This window comes from Sardina pilchardus, chromosome 17, assembly GCF_963854185.1.
Source record: "Sardina pilchardus chromosome 17, fSarPil1.1, whole genome shotgun sequence".
Classification (NCBI taxonomy): domain Eukaryota; kingdom Metazoa; phylum Chordata; class Actinopteri; order Clupeiformes; family Clupeidae; genus Sardina; species Sardina pilchardus.
In genome coordinates, this window is record NC_085010.1 from 5,347,525 (window position 1) to 5,368,378 (window position 20,854).

The 20,854-nt window shown below is 40.4% G+C and overlaps 1 protein-coding gene across 1 annotated transcript in view; it reads left to right on the top strand.

Moving 5' to 3' along the window:
- The window catches only part of LOC134061801 (cytidine monophosphate-N-acetylneuraminic acid hydroxylase-like), a 99,018-nt gene that overhangs the window by 41,824 nt on the left and 36,340 nt on the right, over positions 1 to 20,854 (top strand). The window contains exons 6-12 of the mRNA XM_062517602.1: positions 333 to 413; positions 11,814 to 11,880; positions 13,799 to 13,880; positions 15,870 to 16,007; positions 16,192 to 16,327; positions 17,167 to 17,310; positions 17,877 to 18,051. Coding sequence (XP_062373586.1) covers positions 333 to 413; positions 11,814 to 11,880; positions 13,799 to 13,880; positions 15,870 to 16,007; positions 16,192 to 16,327; positions 17,167 to 17,310; positions 17,877 to 18,051 — 823 coding nt within the window. The remainder of the gene's footprint in view (positions 1 to 332; positions 414 to 11,813; positions 11,881 to 13,798; positions 13,881 to 15,869; positions 16,008 to 16,191; positions 16,328 to 17,166; positions 17,311 to 17,876; positions 18,052 to 20,854) is intronic.

The window sequence follows — 20,854 nt, forward strand, 5'->3', positions numbered from 1 at the left end:
GCGGTGGTGGGGTGGGTGGACTGGTCTGGGCTGGGGGTGGACTGTGGTGGGGTGGGGTGGGGTGGGGTGGGGTGGGGTGGGTGGACCTCTGGTGCTTTGCTGTGTATCAAAGATCTGCTTCAATCCACTGTAGTGCTTGAGGCAGTAAATGAGAAGTGACAGTTAGTGTGCTAAGTTATTTGTTTATCATTTGGTTGTAAATGATAAAAATGTGGCTGTAAGGCACGTGTTGTTGGTTCCATTCCCGGCTTCAACTGTTGTGCCGTTGAGCAATATAAGTCATGCAAATGTAATGTACATTTAAATTATTTGACGAATTGTCTTCTTCTTAGTTACCCGACACTAAAGACCCTATCTGAAAAGCGACCTGACCTACCCATATACGTGGGAGACACTTCTCGACCAGTGTTCTGGTAAGGGACATAAACATCTCAAATATTAATACAGTATAATCTTATATTTATGTATTAGAATATATTAGAATGTACTGTACATACAGTATGTATCTCAGCTACATATTCAAATATGAATATATATACAGTATAATTACATTGCATGTCAACTGTTATCACTGTTCTTCTTAAAATTATAGTTATTCTTCTTCCGACCAAAATCAACGATCAAAGGCTCTAGAACCACTGAACCGTTTGACGTCATTCAAGCACTCCTACAAAGGTCTTGAAATGGAGATTTGTTAAATGTATTTTTCACATTTGTGAACTTTATACTTTTTGAGATATTTATGATAAAATAATTAAAAACTCCCATAGAGTTAACGTTGAGACGCTTTGGCGGGTGAGATAGATTGTTACGTCGGTGCTCATTAAGCTGTAACAGCTGTGAAAACATTCTACCATGCCACAGCTGCGGGACATTATCTTCTTGTCTCCTGCCATAGCCTCCTGAGACCCGGCCATTCATTTTTGTCCTCTGTAGGGGACATCAGTCTTAGTCTTATACATGAAATACCATTCATGCCAACTATTTCAATCCTTTTGTACTCTCAAGAGGACATCCTGGGCTTTCTGGTGATACCACAATTATGTGGGTTGGGTTAACAGATTTCACAAATTTTATTTTCAAAATGGCGGCTATTGAGTTTTTTTCATTTCATGGCAGCACTTCATTTCACTGACCATTTTTGGTCATTATTATGTGTTTTATTGCACACAGTCAATTTGTGTCATAAAAATGACAGTCTCAACTTGAATTCAGAAAAAATTCAGAAAGATCCAGCAATTTTAACACCTTCAAAACATAACTTTTGTTCAATGTCCCCTGTAGTGGACATCGGGACTTAGTACCCCCTGCTTTTTAACCAATTTTAAAGTTTTATAAGGCAGAGGGTTGAGTGAGACAACAAGGTCTTTTCTACTTATTTCTAATAAAAAAAGGAGATACAGGATTAAAGGGGATCCCTTAAGGTACAATGCAGCCCCAGAAGCAGTGTGTAAGCTAGAGCTTTAAGGTTTATTAAGAAATAAGTACATCGTAGGTGAATTTGCCTCAATGTACATTGCCCAATTTGTAAAAAGGTGTATTTTGGGCAACTGATTACTCCATTTACCTGTAAAAGTGCTTTCACATTTACAATTTATCCGTCAAGCATCCCTTTAGTGTACCTCTGCCATCCTAGGATGCCCTGAACACTAACGTTTCATTCATCTCTTGGGTCTTTGGCACAGGGGTCAGAGGTCAAATAATGAGAGTCCCTATCATGGTGTATACTCTCCAGTGTTGGGGAGTAACGCATTACATGTAATTGAGTTATGTAATTAAATTACAAAATAAATGTAACAGTAATATATTACAGTTACTGTAGAAACATTTGTAATTCAATTACAGGTACTTTTGCAATTTTTCAAAATTACAATTTGAATTACATCTCAATATTGTCAGCAAAACCTTGCAAAGAATATTCTATGTAAAAAGAACTGTTTCCCTCCACAGCCATAGTTTGATACGGGACCTTCTGATAGGCTCTATCACGTCTACAGCATCATCAGCGTAGGCCTACATGCCTGCCTGTAAACGTGTTATGATTATCATTATATTATCCTCACAAAAAATGTGATGCTAATTCATGTATTGAATGCCCTTGCTGCCTTGTGCGCTTGTACAGAACTGCTCGGCAGCCTGTAGACCAAGGCCGAAATCTTCGCATGGATTTGGGGAGTATATATATCATTAAAAAATCGGAAAAGTAATCAAAAAGTAATCAAAAGTAATTAGTTACGTTACTCAGAAAAAGTAATTCAAATAGTTACACTACTATTACATTTTAAACAGGGTAACTTGTAACTGTAACACATTACATTTCTAAAGTAACCTTCCCAACACTGATACTCTCTGATGCCCTCACAGCAAGCCATTGCACTTCTTCAACACATGTTCATTAAAGGGAGAGTGTAGTAACCCCTCCAAACCTAAAACCTAGCTCTACAGTGTGCCATGTATGCAGCCTGGCTGCAACACTGATGAGCCAGGCTCATTATTATGGCTGTCTGAATGCTTATTCAGCCATTATGGCAACACTTCATTATAGTAGCCATCTCTGAAAGCTATGTTAAAAACACTTGAGGGGGAGCAAAGCCTTTCTTGGCCACCTATTTGCCTGTAATATCTCACATACCCTAACACTCCATTGACTTTAATGCAATACTATTACTACACATTCATAATTCCCATAGGGTTAGGACATTCGGATAGTCCCGATGTCCTTTGCAAAGGACATCTGATAACACAGCAACTAAGAACATTTTTGGATTTTTTTTTGCTGCAGCATGTTTCTTTAGACCAAAATACTTAAATCATCTAAAAAAATTCTCAAAATTAAAACTTTTATTTTCCCGGGTCTCAGGAGGATAGCCCATAGCCTACTCCTTAGCAGAGGCTACTTGATTTGCTTGTCGTCACCGTAACCGGTTAGCTAACGATATATCAATAGCTAAAGACAGTCAAACCTAACGTTAACGTAGCGACAGCCAGGCAATCATTTAAAGCTTTCGATATCATTCACAAATTAAAAACCTTTGTTATTGTAGCCTACATTCCTAGGATAGTCATACACTTGGAAACACTTTGAATAACCTAAATACTAGGTCATCCTGTAATGTATTGTGAAGCCTACATAAAACATCCTACCGTAAGCTAACGTTACATTTGCTAGATATCCTACCTGTTGCTGCATCATCGTTGATTGACGTTGTTTGAGATTGTATTCCGTAGGCTAGCCTAATGGGATCTAAGCCTATAGGTTATCCTACTTCTTACCTGCATTAAAGTGTAGATATGTAGGCTACCTATGTAAGCTATCCTACCAGTGTAGTTGAACTTCATAGGCTACTAAACAAAGTGTCAGCGCTTGCAACTAAGTTGGCAACTTCATCTCAGTCTTTTATTCTAATAAATGAAGAGTTTGCCTCGGCTATTTTCCAAAATAAGCTACTATCCACAATTTTAATGCATTTTCATAAATCACTTTTTTTTTTTTTTTTAAACATTATGTTTATTGGTTTTAACAACACAAAACAAACGACATACAACAGAAAAACAAGACTCGGCTTAAAGACTCAGATATACAAACAGATTTGCTCATTAATTATATGACAACATAGAATGAAGAGATAAATGAATATGAAATTGGAAATGAAATACAATAACATAAAATAAAATAAAGGTCCTCTCAATTTGTTACATGAATCCTCTTATCAGAATGGTTTCAATATTTAACCCCATAAAGGACATAAAAGGTTCCCATGTTCTGCGGAAAATCTTATCCTTATCATGCAGTTTACATGTCAGATAATCCAGTGATATATATTCTATGACAACTTTATGCCACTGTGTTCTAGAGGGGGGTTTGTCAGATATCCAATTTAATAGGATACACTTCCTAGCACAGAAAGTTAACATTTTATATAACTTATCTTTGTATTTATCACTAATAAAACAGTTTGATATCCCAAGTAACATGCAAAGAGGATCACATTGTAGTGACATTGATAAAATCCTGTTTATATCTTGCCCCACCTTGTTCCAAAAATATTTAATTTTCCAACAGGACCACAGGCAGTGAGTGAGACTCCCTATCTCTGTTTTACACTTAAGACAGTGGGGGGAGAGGTCAGCACTGAACTTATGACGTTGGGAGGGGGATATATGAGCTCTGTGCAAAATTTTTAACTGAACTGCTTTAACCCTATTGCAGATACTCAAGGTCCTTGCATTATCCCATACCTCATCCCACTCCTCATCTGTAATCTCCACACCAAGCTCTCCTTCCCATTTACCCTTCAGGTGTAAAGTGCCCTTAGTAAAGTATTCCTTCAGCAATTTATAAAAGAAACCTATAGAGTGGCCTAATTGGAGTGAAAAAAGCTGTCGCTCTATGCATGAACTGCTTTGGTCAATAAGAATTGTTGTATCTTTTTTAATGAAATCTCTTAGTTGAAGGTATCGGAAAAAATCCCGTCTAGGAATATCATACTTTTCACTTAACTGACTAAAAGACCATAAATCACTTTTTAAATGTGGGGTTCCAAGTAATTTCAGTGGAACTGTAGCCTAATTGGGTTATTGTTATGTAGGCTATTTATTCTTTACTGTGTCATACAATATGTTGTCTTTTTAACTAATACAATGTTTTACACAGCAACCTTTTTTCATTTACATGCAATGGTAATTTCATCCATGGAATTACATTTTCTAGTCTTATATTAATGTATTACAATATATTAGAATAAACTGTACATATGTATCTCAGCCGCAAGCGGCAATGGCGGGCCCGAGCACCTGCGGTGCGGACCCGTGACATTTCAGAATCTAACAAAGCAACACGTACTTGTTGGTGGGCATCAATGTTCCCTCTAATTTTTTTCAGCACTGAGCAAAACATTTTTTTTCTGAGCGCAGGTTTTACCGGCGCTGTGAGCAATTCGCAACCACGCGACCTGCCAAAAATGACCATGCCCCCCCCTCCCCCCCCCCCCCATATTCATGGGTTTCATCCGGTCCCTTTCCACAGGTGTATACAATCAAGCACCTTGATTATGAATGCAGCCTGCATGGTGCTTGATTAATACACCTGTGGAAAGGGACCTGATGAAACCCATGAATATATATATATAATTTACATGACAATAATGAGAAACTAATTTTGTTAAAGACGGTTAATATGATGCTGTTTAATTCATTTATGGTGCACTGTCACTTTAAGACTCTTGCCGGCGCACTCTGCTGTGCATATGGCCTTCTCACAGTCTATTATAATGCTCAGGAGTGCATTACTCTTTGCGTTTTTCTTTTAAACGTTTCTTATTAAATGGAGATATCAGTTATCAACAATGACAAGCCAGCTGGATCCCTTTTGTGCACGCTCAAACGCGTTCCCAATCAAATGAGTAACATAACGTAAATTAGAGCTATTGCAATGGAGACTATAAAGAGTATAATCTCTATGTAACATGCTGTTTTGACATTGACATTGCAAACGTTCTCTAAGAATAGTGTAAAGTAGTTTGCTGTAACATTTACCAACGCTGTTGCTGGGAAAAATAGCGAACAGCCAATGATAACCTATCGGGCAAAATCTATGATAAATAAACTAATGCATGCTCGGCGGGCTGCATTAAAGTGCGCGACGGGCCGTAGCACCCCTACTTTAGGTAATCAAGCTTCCACTCGGACAAAGTTTTACCACTAGCGAACTCCCCTTTCGCTTTTGCCTCCGAGCAAATATGTAAATATCTCTGAAAGTTGTATCCTACCTGGACCATCTTTTGTGTCAGTTTGGACTATTTCATCTAGCCACTCATTTTTAAATGTTAGGCAGACCTTTTTCTGGAGCACCTGCTCAGCCTTTCTTTTCGTCATGGTACCCGCCAAGAGCCTTAAGAATACTTTGTTTGTAACGTTGTCTACATCCGACTTGGTTGTCAGACATGTCAGTATTTTAAATGTTTGTTAACTAGGCTACATCGCGTTTGATAGTCACATTTTTAACCCCTGAAAAAAAAAAAAGTTTGTGCGGTCTGAAAAATATGCGCGGTCTGAAAAATCTGTTGCGCGGCCACTTCGACTGACCTGCGCATCCGCGCACGCGCGCAGCTTAGAGGGAACATAGGTGGGCATGTACATGAGCAACACACATGCCCACCAAATTTGGTTAATTTTCATCAATTTATGTGTCAACCACAACAGACAACAGGCTAGGTTGCGCTATAGAGTCCTTATGCCACACCCTAGGCCATTGCTCTGTCTCTGACTAGCGGAGCAATAACACACAAGCCTACCAAATTGTTGTTAATGTATGTGTCAACCATAATAGACAATGTGCTAGGTGGCGCTATAGAGTCTCTAAACTTCACTCTAGGCCAGAGCTCTATCCCTGACTAGCGGTAGCAATAATACATATGCCCACCAAATGTGGTTCATTTTCGTGAATGTATCAACCACAACAGACAATGTGCTAGGTGGCGCTATAGAGTCCCTAAGCCACACCCTAGGCCAGAGCTCTGTTTCTGACTAGCGGCAGTAATAACACACAAGCTCACCAAATTTGATACATTTTCGTGAATGTATGTGTCAACCACAACAGACAATACGCTAGGTGGCACTATAGAGTCCCTAAGCCACACAGAGACAGAGCTCTGGCCTAGAGTGTGGCTTAGGGCTTCTATAGCGCCACCTAGCGCATTGTCTGTTATGGTTGACACATACATTGACGAAAATTAATAACATTTGGTGAGCTTGTGTGTTATTACTGCCCCCCTCCCCTCCAAAAAAATGCAGCAAAGCTTTTTTTATCGCCAAAAGACTCATATGTAATCATGCGCAAATAAGCAGAACAGCATAATAACAAAACAACAATGGATAAACTAAATAAAAACGAGGATCAATCTTAAACGTTAAAAGTCAACAATAAAATTACACACAATCCACAACATAAGTATCAAAGAGCATAGGCTCTGAAACATAAAATAGGCCTAAATTACAAGAAGAAAACGGATTCATCTGGAACTTTTCAAGCGCAGCGCAAAAAGTCGCTCAGCCTGCAGCGAGAGAGAGAGAGAGAGAGAGAGAGAGAGAGAGAGAGAGAGAGGGGGGTGAGAGACGGGGAGGAGAATGTGTGAGTATTCCCGGTAGGCCTATATTTGTAGCAATAATATCAATATCAGTACCAACAAATATTCACCCATATTAATGCGACGGGTGGGCTTGCATCTTGGCACAAAGTTCTCCGAAGTTTGGCGCAATGGAAGACAGTTTAAGCCTCAAATCCTTCTCAACAGCATCCAGTCTTTGCCGATGTTTAGTTTTAACTGCTGCACTAGCAGAGAAACCAGCCTCGCAGAGATAAGTTGTGGCGAAGGGCATCAAAACTCTCAAGGCTTGCTTTGCCAGGACTGTGTATGATGTCTGTAACTCGGTCCAAAAATCCACAAGTGGCTTTTGTTTGAACTGCGACTGCATGGCTCCATCAGAGGACAGCTCGATCAGCTGCTCCTGCTCATGAAATGACAGCTGTGGGACGGGCAGGGAAACTTCAAATGGATTGCGAATCCAAGCGTGAGATGCGTCCATAGGTGGGAAGCGTTTCCGTAGCTGCTCGGCGAGTTGGTTGAGGTGTTCAATTATGAGACATTTCACATGCTCACCCATGTCCACGTCATTTCCCCCCAAGAACTCATGAAGCGTAGGGAAACACAGGTGTGTGTTCCCACTCACAGAACTCGCCCAGAACCGTAGCTTCTTGATCATTGCCTCAATCCTGTCTTGTGTGTTGAACACAGTTACACTGACTCCCTGCAGACTTAGATTGAGTTCATTCAGAGCTAAGAAGATGTCCGCTAGATAGGCTAGCCTCTTCAGAAAATCTTTGTCATGCAGACTGCAGTGATTTGTGATCGCTGCCCATCTCATCACGTATGTGAATATTCTTGAATTTATACAACATCCCTAAGCATTCATTATTCTTTTACTTTAGACTTAGATCAGCCCTTAAAACATACAACGTTACTTGGGGCACAGGGATGAAAGAACATCCTACTGTGAAATGGATACAGGAAGCACCACGTAGTCTTGTCTCCTATCTCTATTCCAAACTACTTTCCCAAGTATCTTCTAAACCTAGTACTATGGAATGGGATAGAACAATGGGACTTAGAGGGAGGGTGATAAATTGGGAAGGAAGCTGGGATAATATCTGTAGCTCCTCCCATAATCCCAATCATCAATTTATACATATGAAGATCTCTCACAGAGCATATCTTACCTAGCCTCGCGAGCCATCCACATACTTCCGGCCAAGGATTGCCTCCACTACGAGTCTGGCCGTGCTCCTCTGTGGAGCATTCTGCTCGGTAGAATTGTAACAGAACGCCCCCCCTCCAGAAAGCAGCCAATAAACGAAGAGACGGGTTGGTGAGGGCGAAAGGGGGAGGGCGCTCGTGACGATGACGTTAAACGCCTGCGCTATGTTGTTATGAGTAACTATCGCCGATTGGGTGAGAGCTGTCCAATCAATTCAAACCAGAACTGGGCGTTACTTCCCGCTTCCTGCAAGCGCTTCAGAGCAAAGAAATTCCAGACCATAATACGAAATGAAATGGTAGTATTATGGGATGGTTAGGACCAGGCTGTATCTTACCCCTAGAGTCAGACTAATAGGACTGGAACCACATCCATTTTGTGTTCTTTGTTCACAAAATACTGTAGGAACTTTTATGCATGTAATGTGGGATTGCCCTAAAATATATGATTTTTGGAATAGAGTGGTACAATCTTTGTCTGATCTTATTGATGTACAATTGCCCATGGACCCTGCCTTACACCTTCTCAATGACGACTCCCAAATTTGTATGAATGAAAGGTCTAGGAAAATTTGGCTTGCTGGTCTAACAGCAGCCAAAAAGATTATTGTGCAAGTGTGGGTCCCACCTCACAATCTGTCATATGAACATTGGTTGAATACCCTTTTAGATATTCTTTTCCTTGAACTTTCCTCTGCCAAAGTCAATGGTGCAACCCCACGGACAATACGAACTTGGAAAAATGGCATCGCCAGAGTTAAAGGCATTATAATGCCGAGAGACTAATGGATTTCTTTTCCTCTCTTTCTTTTAAATTTGACATATCTGTGCTGTGTTAATGATTTTACTGTTACCCATGTGGGAAGGGAGGGGAGGGGGGTGGGAAGGCTATGGGTTACTCTGAAATGTATTTGTGTATGCATTGATAAATACCAAAAATAAAAGTTATAAAAAAAAATATATTCTTGAATTTAGCGGGCGAGCTTTGATGTAGTTCACAAGTTTGACTGCGTCGTTCAGCACTGCAAGTAGATCAGCTGGCATGTTTTTGGCTGCAAGGGCCTCTCTGTGAATACTGCAGTGTAACCAGCGAATGGATGGACAGACTCTCCTAATATGAGCTAAAAGCCCCGTGTGTTTCCCCGTCATTGATTTTGCCCCGTCTGTGCAAATTCCCACACAGTGCTCCCAGTCGATCCCATTGGTCCTCATAAAAACGTCAATTAAATTGAAGATTTCCTCTCCTGTTGTTCTGGTAGCAAGGGGCCGACAGAACAAAAAATCTTGTACCGTTCCTTCAAAAAGGTAACTGACATACACAAGAAGATCAGCCAGATTTGCAACATCTGTAGACTCGTCTACTTGCAGAGAGTAAAGCTCACTTTTCCTCACACGGCTGACTAGTGTAGCCAGAATGTCTTCAGACATGGCATCAATGCGGCGCGACACAGTATTATTGGACACAGGAATCATGTCCAACTTTTTTGCCTCTTTCTCCCCAATCACTCCACCACGCCACCATCTCTTTGGCCGCTGGCAAACACACGTTTTCGGCAATTTTGTGCGGCAGGCCCTTCCTTTCTCCCTATTCTGTAACTGAGCAGATATGAAGCCCGTAATGCGTCTTTCGTAGACCCAACGCATGAATGAAACTGCATTTTAAAAAACTTTGCTTTAAAAAATGTAAGGGGTTGTTGACTTACATTGCCCTTCAGACTTCAGGCTTCAGACTGCTGTTTGATAGAACCTCACTGCACACTACGCACTGAGCCTTTGGGCAATCTGTATTACCGATCCAAGTGAAGCCCAGACCCAGATAATTTTCATCGTATTTACGTTTCCCCCCCCCCGTCTGGTGTTCACCCTCATCACCCCTTTTTTGCCACCCCCTTCCCTCCTCTTCGGTTTCCTCCGGCGTATCATTTATCGACTCACGCTCATTTTCTTCTTGCAGTGCAGTGGCTAAAGCAGGTGACTTGTCATCGGATCATTGCAGGTTCTAACCCCATATGCAATCAATATGCTTTTGTTTCTGACTACAGTGAAACGTGGAAATAACCTTGTAATGCCGTGGAGCTATTAGCCTATTTAAACTGATGTCGTGTTCCTGGCCACTCGATGTAAAGTAATTAATATTATTCAGGGTCTAATCCATTGCTATGTGTGGTAGCCTATGCCTCCTTATACTCAAAAGTGATATGGCAGGGCGAGATTCGAACCTTGGCCGCGCACGCAATGTACTGACGCGATACAGCTGAACCACTATGCTGACGTTTCTTTGGTCTACCGAAGGGAGCTATCTTTCCCCAAATCAGTATGAGCTGCAGGCTGCACTCTCCCAAATCAACACGAACTTAGGGCTGTGGAGCAATAACTGGTCTTCAATTGATCACAGAAATAAGGTTCATTTTTGTCAATTGTATTATGGACACGTCAATACCATGTAATATCATGTTCGTGCAGACTTCTGTATCGCGCAGAAGTAGGCTTGTGGTTTTATGATTGACTATTTGTCGAATCAGAGTCACATCTGCAGTAAATTAGATAAGACTGCCTGCTTGTGATGACGTGCTATCTGTTTATATATGGTTTATCCTTGAATTTTCAATAAAGTATCTATCTATTTCTCTATCTATCTATCTATCTATCCCCAGTTAACATGATCCCATCGAGATCCGTAAAACCGACATTCCTAACCCTGCTCACAAGTGCTACCTGGTGGTTGTTTGGGTCATTGCAGCTTCACTAGGAAAAAATCAATAAAATAAGCATGATTCACACGTGAGGTCTCGTGAGGATCTCACGTGAAGCCGGCCAATTGAACCCAACACCTACTGTACATTCATGAAAATTAACCAAATTTGGTGGGCTTGTGTGTTATTGCTACTGCTAGTCAGAGACAGAGCTCTGGCCTAGGGTGTGGCTTAGGGACTCTATAGCGCCACTTAGTACATTGCCTGTTGTGGTTGACATATACATTCACGAAATTGAACAAATTTAGGTAGGCTTGTGTGTTATTGCTGCCGCCAGTCAGAGACAGATCTCTGGCCTAGGGTGTGGCTTAGGGACTCTGTAGCACCACCTAGCATGTTGTCTGTTGTGGTTGACACATACATTCACGAAAATTAACCACATTTGATGGGCATGTGTGTTGCTCATGCACATGCCCATCAACTCACAGATGTTGCTGTGTTAGATTCCGAAATGTCACCGGTCCGCACCACTGGTGCTCAGGCCCGCCATCGCCGCTTGTGGCTATATTTATTTTTAAAATGCCATTATTTTCATGGTTGACATTTGATATTGTTAATAATATTGTTGTTATTTTTACTATTACTTTTATACTTAATGTCAGCTTTTTAACTTTATTTGAAGCTATTAGTTGTAATGTAGTTCAGTTGTAGTGTTCTTATATTGTAAGTTGTTTAAGACAAAAGCATTTGCCAACACCATAAATATAAAGGCAACAACACTTTTAACAGTAACCTGACCATGTTGCAGGTATCTGAAAAACAGTGGGCTGAACCTTACCAACATCAATGTGGTTCCTTTTGGTGTCTGGCAAAATGCAAGTATTTAATGAGTAATTGTGTGTTTGTGTAGCTTTTGTGTGTGTATGTGTGTGTGTGTGTGTGTGTGTGTGTGTGTGTGTGTGTGTGTGTGTGTGTGTGTGTGTGTGTGTGTGTGTGTGTGTGTGTGTGTGTGTGTATGTGTGTGTGTGTGTGTGTGTGTGTGTGTGTGTGTGTTTGTGTGTGTGTGTGTGTGTGTGTGAAAATCACTTTGACTTGAAGCCGAGCAGAGTGGCACTGCTCCAGAGAGCCGCCCATGGACATTAAGACTTGAGAGCATTGTATTTCTTAGGTGCTTGTTGCCAGCCATGCTAACACACAGGAAACTGGTTTGCCAGGTAAGCTAGTGCACAGAGGCCATGCTGATCACTGGTGGCGCTTGAGGGCACACCTGGGCACACCTGATTTGAATAGAGTTGCAGTGTGACGTTGACTAATGGAGCTGATGGCGCACGCAATGCTCTTTAGGCGGCTCATGTATTTCCACTGGAGTGTTAGCAGTGTTGTAACTGCATCCTCTGTCATGTTCTGCTTCTTGCATCTGCACTCCAACATGTCATGTCTGCCCAAAAATAATCATTTTAAACACACACATAAATCCTTTTACATCATAACATGCTGATTTGCTAGCAGCACAACCAACCAGGTTTGTGTAGACACTAATTTGATTAACCACACTTTTTATCGATGTTTTAAGGCACTGGGTTTCCATTAACACATATTAATGGAAACTGACTTAAAAAGTCCAAGTATCATCAAAATGAGTTTGAAGCCAATGTTATATTAACCTAGCCAGACAGGGCTCAATCGGAGGGGTGGGATAAACAGTTGTCTTTCAAATTCCCTCCCCGCAATAGGATAACGCTAAACGAATCATCTTCTTGTTTTCAAGTAGCAGGATGCGTAACCTTCCCTCTCCACGCAATAGGATAACGCTAAACGAATCATCTTCTTGTTTTCAAATAACAGAATGCGTTACCGTCACAACTTCTGGTCGCATGTCAGTCACCATTATGTTAAGCCCTGTGATTGGCCCGCTGGTGCTGGGGGTTCTCAGCTCCCTGGCTCAATGGATCGTGCCTAGACTGCCCCGCCAGCCAAATTACACTTGCTGCCGCTAGGGGCGTCTAGATTTTTAGGCTAATATTAACCCTCTGGAATCTAATTCCCCCCTGGGGATTTGAAAAACTGTTCCAAACACACATCTCAATCTCTGCCATTTTTTGTCTTAGAAACATATAAGTGACACCATTTGAAACCTTTAATCAACTAGTTTCCAAATATATATGTTTTAGAAGAGAATGTATCAATGGCATTTTTTAAAATCAATAAAAGAAAATCCTAGGATTTCAGTCCTCTCACCTGCAGCTGGCCCATTCACCTTGATTTGCATTTGAAAGAGCCACTCACTAAATTACCCATTTAGTCTGACTTTTTTCCTATTTGTAGTAAAATTACAAAACATTTTTTAATGTTCTTTTTACTTATACAGAGCCGTTGTTTTCCAGGTTCAACCTTTGAAAATATTTTTTTAAATAGTTGTGTTTATACAGAATTATAATAAAAAGTAATTTCATTACATCCACTTTACTCTCACATAATTATTGTGGAGGACCTCTAGAATATAACCATATGTGCCACTTTTGCATAGATGTTTTTAGTTAGATGAACAACTTCTCAACTTCTTCAAAAATCTCAAGGTATAGCTGACTGCCTCAAAGTGTCTGAAAAGGCCCCGGACCTCCAAGTGTTAAGATAACAGAATTACATTGTGCTGCTTTATGGTAGATATCCTGTGTGAAGGAATGTCCTTATTACACAACAGCTTTGTTTTTTTCTAAACTGTTTTTTTTTTTTTTTTTTTTTAACAAATACTCAGACACTAAAGCAATGTTTGGGTTTTGTTTCTGTTCTCAGGTAGACAAGCACCTCAGATTCATGATTCTAATGGATGGTGTCCATCCTGAAATGGACACTTGTATGATTGTTGAATATAAAGGTATTGTATAATAGTTGAATATGAAAATATTTGTATTATAGATGAATATAAAGTTATTTGTGTAATTGTTGTATATAAAGGTATTTATAGTTGAATATGAAGGTATTTATAGTTGGATATAACAGTATTTGTATAGTAGTTGAATATAAAGGTAATTATATAATTGTTGCATATACAGCGCCCCCCACAATTATTGGCACCCCTGGTTAAGATGTGTTCTTTAGATTCTAATAAATTCATTTTTTTCCCAAATAATATAGGACCACAATGAAAAAAAGCGTAAAATCCAACCTTTAATACAAGTGCATTTGTTTAGAAGGAAAAAAATCACACATTAAGAAATAATTATTTTACATCAAATCATGTGTGCCACAATTATTGGCACCCCTGATGTTAATGCTTTGTACAACCCTCTTTTGCTAATAAAACAGCACCTAATCTTGTCTTATAATGTTTCACAAGATTAGAGAAAACAGAAAGAGGGATCTTCGACCATTCCTCTTTGCACAAAATCTCCAAATCATCCAACGACCTGGGTTCTCTCCTCTGCACTCTCCCTCTTCAACTCACCCCACAGGTTTTCAATGGGGTTGAGGTCTGGGAACTGAGATGGCCATGGTAGGAGCTTGATACGGTGTCTGGTGAACCATTTATGTGTAGACTTGGCCATATGTTTAGGGTCATTATCTTGCTGAAAGACCCAGTGACGATCCATCTTCAGCTATCGGGCAGAGGCCACCAGATTTTGATTTAAAATGTCCTGGTATTTCAAAGCATTCATGATGCCATGCACCCTAACAAGGTTCCCAGGCGCTTTGGAAGAGAAACAGGCACACAGCATCACCGATCCTCCCCCATACTTCAAAGTGGGCATGAGGTGCTGTTCTGCATACTCATCTTTTTGTTACGCCAGACCCACTTAGAGTGTTTGTTGCCAAAAAGCTCAAACTTTGTCTCATCTGACCAAAGCACACGGTCCCAGTTGAAGGCCCAGTACCGCTCCAGACGTTTGTGCTTATGATTTTGAGTGAGAAAGGTTTTTTCCCTGCATGCCTCCCAAACAACTTGTTGCCATGTAGATAGCGCCTGATGGTTGTTTTGGAGACTTTGTGACCCCAAGATGCAACCATTTGATGCAATTCTGTAACAGTGAGTTTTGGAGATTTTTTTATTTCTCTTACCATCCTCCTCACTGTGCGTGGTGGCAAAATAAACTTGCGTCCTCTTCCAGGCTTGTTTACCACTGTTCCAGTTGTTTTAAACTTCTTAACGATTCCTCTGACCATAGATATGGGCAGGTGTGCAAGTGGCTATTTTCTTATAGCCATTGCCTTACTTGTGAAGGTCGACACACATCTGCCTTACTTGAACAGTGTTTTCCTTTGTCTTTCCCATGTTGAAGAGAAATGGCCTCTGTGTGACGTCATATTGATAGCCCAGGGAAACAGGATGTTAAGAATTACTAATTAAATGTTCCTACACACTCTGATTGACTTTGTAAACTACTGTAGAAATGACAGAAATAATTTAATTACATTTATTTCCAAGGAATTGTTAGGGGTGCCAATAATTGTGGAATAGGTGATTTTATGAAGAATAATTATTTCTTAATGTGGGATATTTTTCCTTCTAAATAAATGCACTTGTATTAAAGGTTGGATTTTACACTTTTTTTCATTGTGGTCCTATATTATTTGGAAAAAAAATGAATTTATTAGAAGCTAAAGAACACATCTTAACCAGGGGTGCCAATGATTGTGGAGGGCGCTGTAGATGCTCTTGGGTAATGACTATGAGGCATGTGTATAGTAATTGTGTAATAAATATAAAGGTATGTGCTGTATATTTGCCATGCTGTTCTCATTAACTTCACATTCACTCTATCCTCACATGACCTTAAGTGCTGTTTCTCCACACGTGACCTTGAACTCTGTGGCCCCACCCCCAAAATATCACATGACCTTGACCTCTTTGGCTCCACCCCTACAGGTCACATGATCTTGAACACGGTGGACTGCACGCGGCCCAATGGGGGTTGCCTGCCGCATGGAGTGGACCTGATGATGAGCGACTTTGCTGGAGGAGCCTCTGGGTTTCCCATGACCTTCTATGGAGGGAAGTACACTGGTAAGGCCACATGTACACATCCAGTTACGACACCATAATAACAATAAACTACTACAGTGGACAACACATCAAAACCAGTACGGTCTTTTAGCTCTGTATTATTGCTTATAGCTTTGTTATTGTTGTTGTTGTTATTGTTGTTGTTGTGATTTATTGAGTAAACACTATAGCTGTGTGTCCATAGAGAGCTGGAAGGCGGACTTCATCCGGACAGAGAGGAGGAAGCTGCTCCATTATAAGGCCCAGCTGGTGAAGTCACTGCAGCCCAAGATCTACTGCCCATTTGCAGGCTACTTCACAGAGGCACATCCTTCTGACAAGTAGGTTAACTATCCGGAGTAAAATGCACTTTAGATCAATTTACGGATGATTGGGAGTACATACGTTGAGTTGACATCAAATCATTCGGATGTGTTTTGAGAGAGTTCGATTTTACCGTTTTTAGACAAAACTCGTTAGCCTGGAAGTGACCCAGGCATGTCCTTTCGCCGCTACAAAACGCTATTTTTATACATCTTCTACTGTTCCAAACAATATTACACTTCCGTGGTAGTGAGTAGAGGGTCCCTAAAGCCAAACCAAAGTATCCCGAGGTCTTTATGTGGTCGGATAGAGAGTCCAGAATGAATTTAATCAAGCCAGTACCTTTCCGGAAATGTCGCTACTGCATCTGGGGAACACTTTAGCAACACTTCAGCAACATTTCCGGAAAGGTACTGACTCGATTAAATTCATTCTGGACTCTCTAACCGACCACATAAAGACCTCGGGATACTTCGGTTTGGCTTTAGGGACCCTCTACTCACTACCACGTAAGTGTAATGTTGTTTACATAATGAAACACACAGACACCTGCTTTATTTTTGAGAAGAAAAAGACAATCTAGGTGCTTGATTTATACACCTGTGGAATGATGGTCATGACGCACTTCCTGCAATGGTGTTGTCCATCGTTGAAATATCTAACCCCGACTGTGTCTCTGACCACTTCCTGTTCCCCGTCTTTGACCACTTCCTGTCCCCCAGCTCTGACCACTTCCTTACCGCCACTGATCTATAAAGAATAATAGGTATTCTTTATAGATCAGTGCTTACCGCCCACATTGACCACTTCCTGTCCCCCATCTCTGACTACTTCTTGTTCCTTGTCTCTGCTGCAGATATATTAAGGAGACCAACATCAAAATCAGCCCAGAGGATCTCAACGCTCAGATCAGGAAGAGCAGTCCTGACATCCTCACCTGGACTCCCAAACCTGGGGCTGTGCTGGATCTGGGTGTAGCACTGAAACACCCCTCCACTGGGTGTGTGTGTGTGTGTGTGTGTGTGTGTGTGTGTGTGTGTGTGTGTGTGTGTGTGTGTGTGTGTGTGTGTGTGTGTGTGTGTGTGTGTGTGTGTGTGTGTGTGTGTGTGTGTGTGTGTGTGTGTGTGTGTGTGGAGTTTGCCATTGTGAAAAAATAGAAGGAATCACACTATTTACAGTTCTTCCATGGAATTAAAGGCATTGGACAGACAGTTCTATGGAGCTTATTTTATCTCTTTCTCTCTTGCTCTCTGTCACATGCAAGCATGCATACAGTACATACAGACACACACACACACACACACACACACACACACACACACACACACACACACACACACACAGAGACATACACATAATGGAATAATGCCCTTCTACGTGTATGGAAGGTCATATAGTATATGAAACATACAGTGCATACATACTGTGTGAGGAAGTATGTTTAACAGACATGATGCAAATCATCTTGATTTATAGATCAATAAAGAAGCTCAAATATATTAATATCAGTGTAATAACATACTTGTGATATATAACACTAATGTTATAATGTGGTTATAAATATAGGAGTGCCATAACAGACCCGCCAGCTGGAACAAAGGTGTTTAAGGACAGCTGGGAGTTGGACTTGTATGTGAGAGAGCTCAACGCTGCTATTGGTGATGACATTTTTAAGCACAGAAGCTGGATCCCATTTTACTACAACTGGGCAGGCTTTAAAGACTACAACCTTGTCATTCGGGTAAGATCGTTTTACAAAGTTCATAATTATTCTAAACAGATTCTATCAACCACCGTAAACACAGGACCCCGTCAAACATACAGTAAGATGAATTTTAAGCTGTCAGATGTATTGTAAACTAGGGGTGGCACGGTTTTCGAAAAATGCTCCGAACCGTACGGTTCACATGTCACGGTTCGGAGTGTGTGTTCATCGTACGGTCCTACGGTTCAGGCTAGTTATGGCATGCGCAATTGATTCCCATATGATGTATTTCCCTTACGTGCGAGAGTAGGAGTATGGAGTTTTGAGTGCTGCGCGCGAGGTTTTAGAAATGGCAAGTGCGAGAGATCATCCCTAGCGTGGTCAAACTGATGCACCTGACGCTGCTCGGGTGGAAGCATGAAGTTCTTCCGCAACTGTAGACTATGCGTACAACTTTACCAAACAGTAGAAGTAAACTCATTCTCCTTGGCCCGCTCTTGTGTGCGCTCAATGGACACCCGCCCTCGGCATGCAGATTAATCCAAATAAAACATTCACAATCGTGAACGCAATGACGCACAGAAGACGGTTAGCTAACTTGCATTCAAGTTGACTGACCATCTCAATACCAATGTTTTCAACTCCAAGGCTTATAAGGGCCTGTCCCAAGGAGAAAAAGTATTAGCTTACCTTGAAACTAAAACACATGTGGGGAAACTGAACAGTCCTACCAGTAGAGTATGATGAGCTTAGCCTGCTACTTTGTTTACAATATTTTGAGGCTGAAATATGTTTCTGGAGTGTTAAAGAGTAAAAGAAAAAATAACAACAAGAACCGTACCGAACCAAAAACCGTGACCCTAAACCGTGATACGAACCGAACCGTAGATTTTGTGAACCGTGCCACCCCTATTAGCATTCTGGCGTCTGGTGCCAGTCAGGTTGGAACATAGATTGGTTCAAAAGAGCAGACCGAGGAAGTAAGTCTGCTCAACTCCAAAATGTGTGAGTGTGTTTTTTCTCTTTCTGGATCAGCAAATGTACTCCAAGCTCAAAATAGAGGTGTTTTGCTAACACAGCTCAGAGATTTTTGTACCTTAAAATAATGTATCCAAAATCATTTCAGTAGTTCATCAACTCGTTCTAACGGACTCAGGGCTAAAACTGATTTTGATATTTATTCTTTTCCGATTGCTGTGACCTGGAAGTCAATTCAAAGTCACTTTCTTGGTCTTTCAGTGTTCAGTGTTGCCAATTTAGTGACTTAGTTATTTGTTGCTATCTTTAGGGACTTTTTAGCGACAGAAACGAGAAACGAGAAACTGTGTGACTTGCGCAACTCAGTTTCATCGTTGAATCGTCAGAAAATCATCTCCCTTCTCGTGCCTGTTTTCTTGAACATTGCATTCGCCCAAATCATTGCTCCATGATTATAGAAGTAGCCTAATGATTAGTTTGTAGTAGGCTATCAGGCCATGTTATTGCATGGAAGTACAGTGGGTACCCAGGTAAAAAAGTAGTGTACTTAAGTGTATTAGTAATATGGTTAAAGTACATGAAGTATAAAGCAAGTATGCTTCTTCGTTTCTGTGCTTTATTTGAAGTGAGTTTAATGTATACTTTATAAAGTATACTTAAAAATATGTGTAATTAAGTTCAACTTCTGAGTCCAAAAAGAAAGTATACTAATTTCACAATAATCAAATTGTCTTTTGATTGCACTTTTTGAAAGTGTACTTTGTTGTTAGTGTATTTTAAATTTGATAGAAGTACCAATGTTTTAAGTGTATTAAATTTGACATAAATTTGAGTGGCAATTTAGTGTACTTATGGAAAGTGTCATTTCTGCAAATAAACTGTTAGCATACTTTTTTACAGTGTACTATCATCTCACTTTATTAGAAGTGTTACTTCTGTACACTTTGTACAGTACACTCTAAAATAAGTGCATTTTTAGTGGTATATCGGAATACTTTCACAAAATATGTTAAAATATAAAAAATATGTAGTGATAATTTAATGCACTTTAAGTAAGTGCACTTATTTGTAATACAGAGTTAGTATACTTTTTGAAAGTGTACATTTGATTTCAACTAATTGGTGGTAATGTATCAATTTACTGTAGTCTACCAATGGAAAGTGTTTTTACATTGTTAGGCTGATTTCTGAAAGAGTAATGTGATTAAATGTTGCAGTGTGGACGAAGTAAGTTTATTTTGTACAAATTATATTTTTTTCATTTGGCTCCACATCTTGGTGAGGGAATACATAAGTCTACACTATCACCACCATGTATTAATAAACACTTGATTGACAGAAAAGTCACTTTAAGAACAGTAGCCTAATTATTTTTACAGATATTGTATTTACATGTCAATTCAGTATCAGAATCTCAGTACTTGGCAGTACTCACTCTCAAAAAAATGAAATCTCACTATTGCTCATAATGAATCCTTTTTCGTAGGATTTACACAATAAAATTAGGTTTCTAGGTGAAAAGGAGTCAGTTATACGAAATGCATTCGTGTTTGGAGGAAATATGTCACTCTATGGTCGCCGTAGAAGCATTATTTCAAAACGCACAAACGAGGGTCTCTGGCTGTGGCAGGTCTGCCTCTTCTCCCTCACTCGTGGATTGTAAGGTATGTATTTGCTAAACACACAGTGTTCTTATTTTGAGTTCGGTGTAATTTTAGGGAGTTTAGCATGACAACAAACCTGGGAAACATGATACAATTCTAACGTTAGCCTGAGATGATTAGCTGCTGGCTGCTAGCTACTTAGCCGCCCACATGAGGTTCAGTAGATCTCATGTGGGCGGCTAAGTAGCTAACAGCTA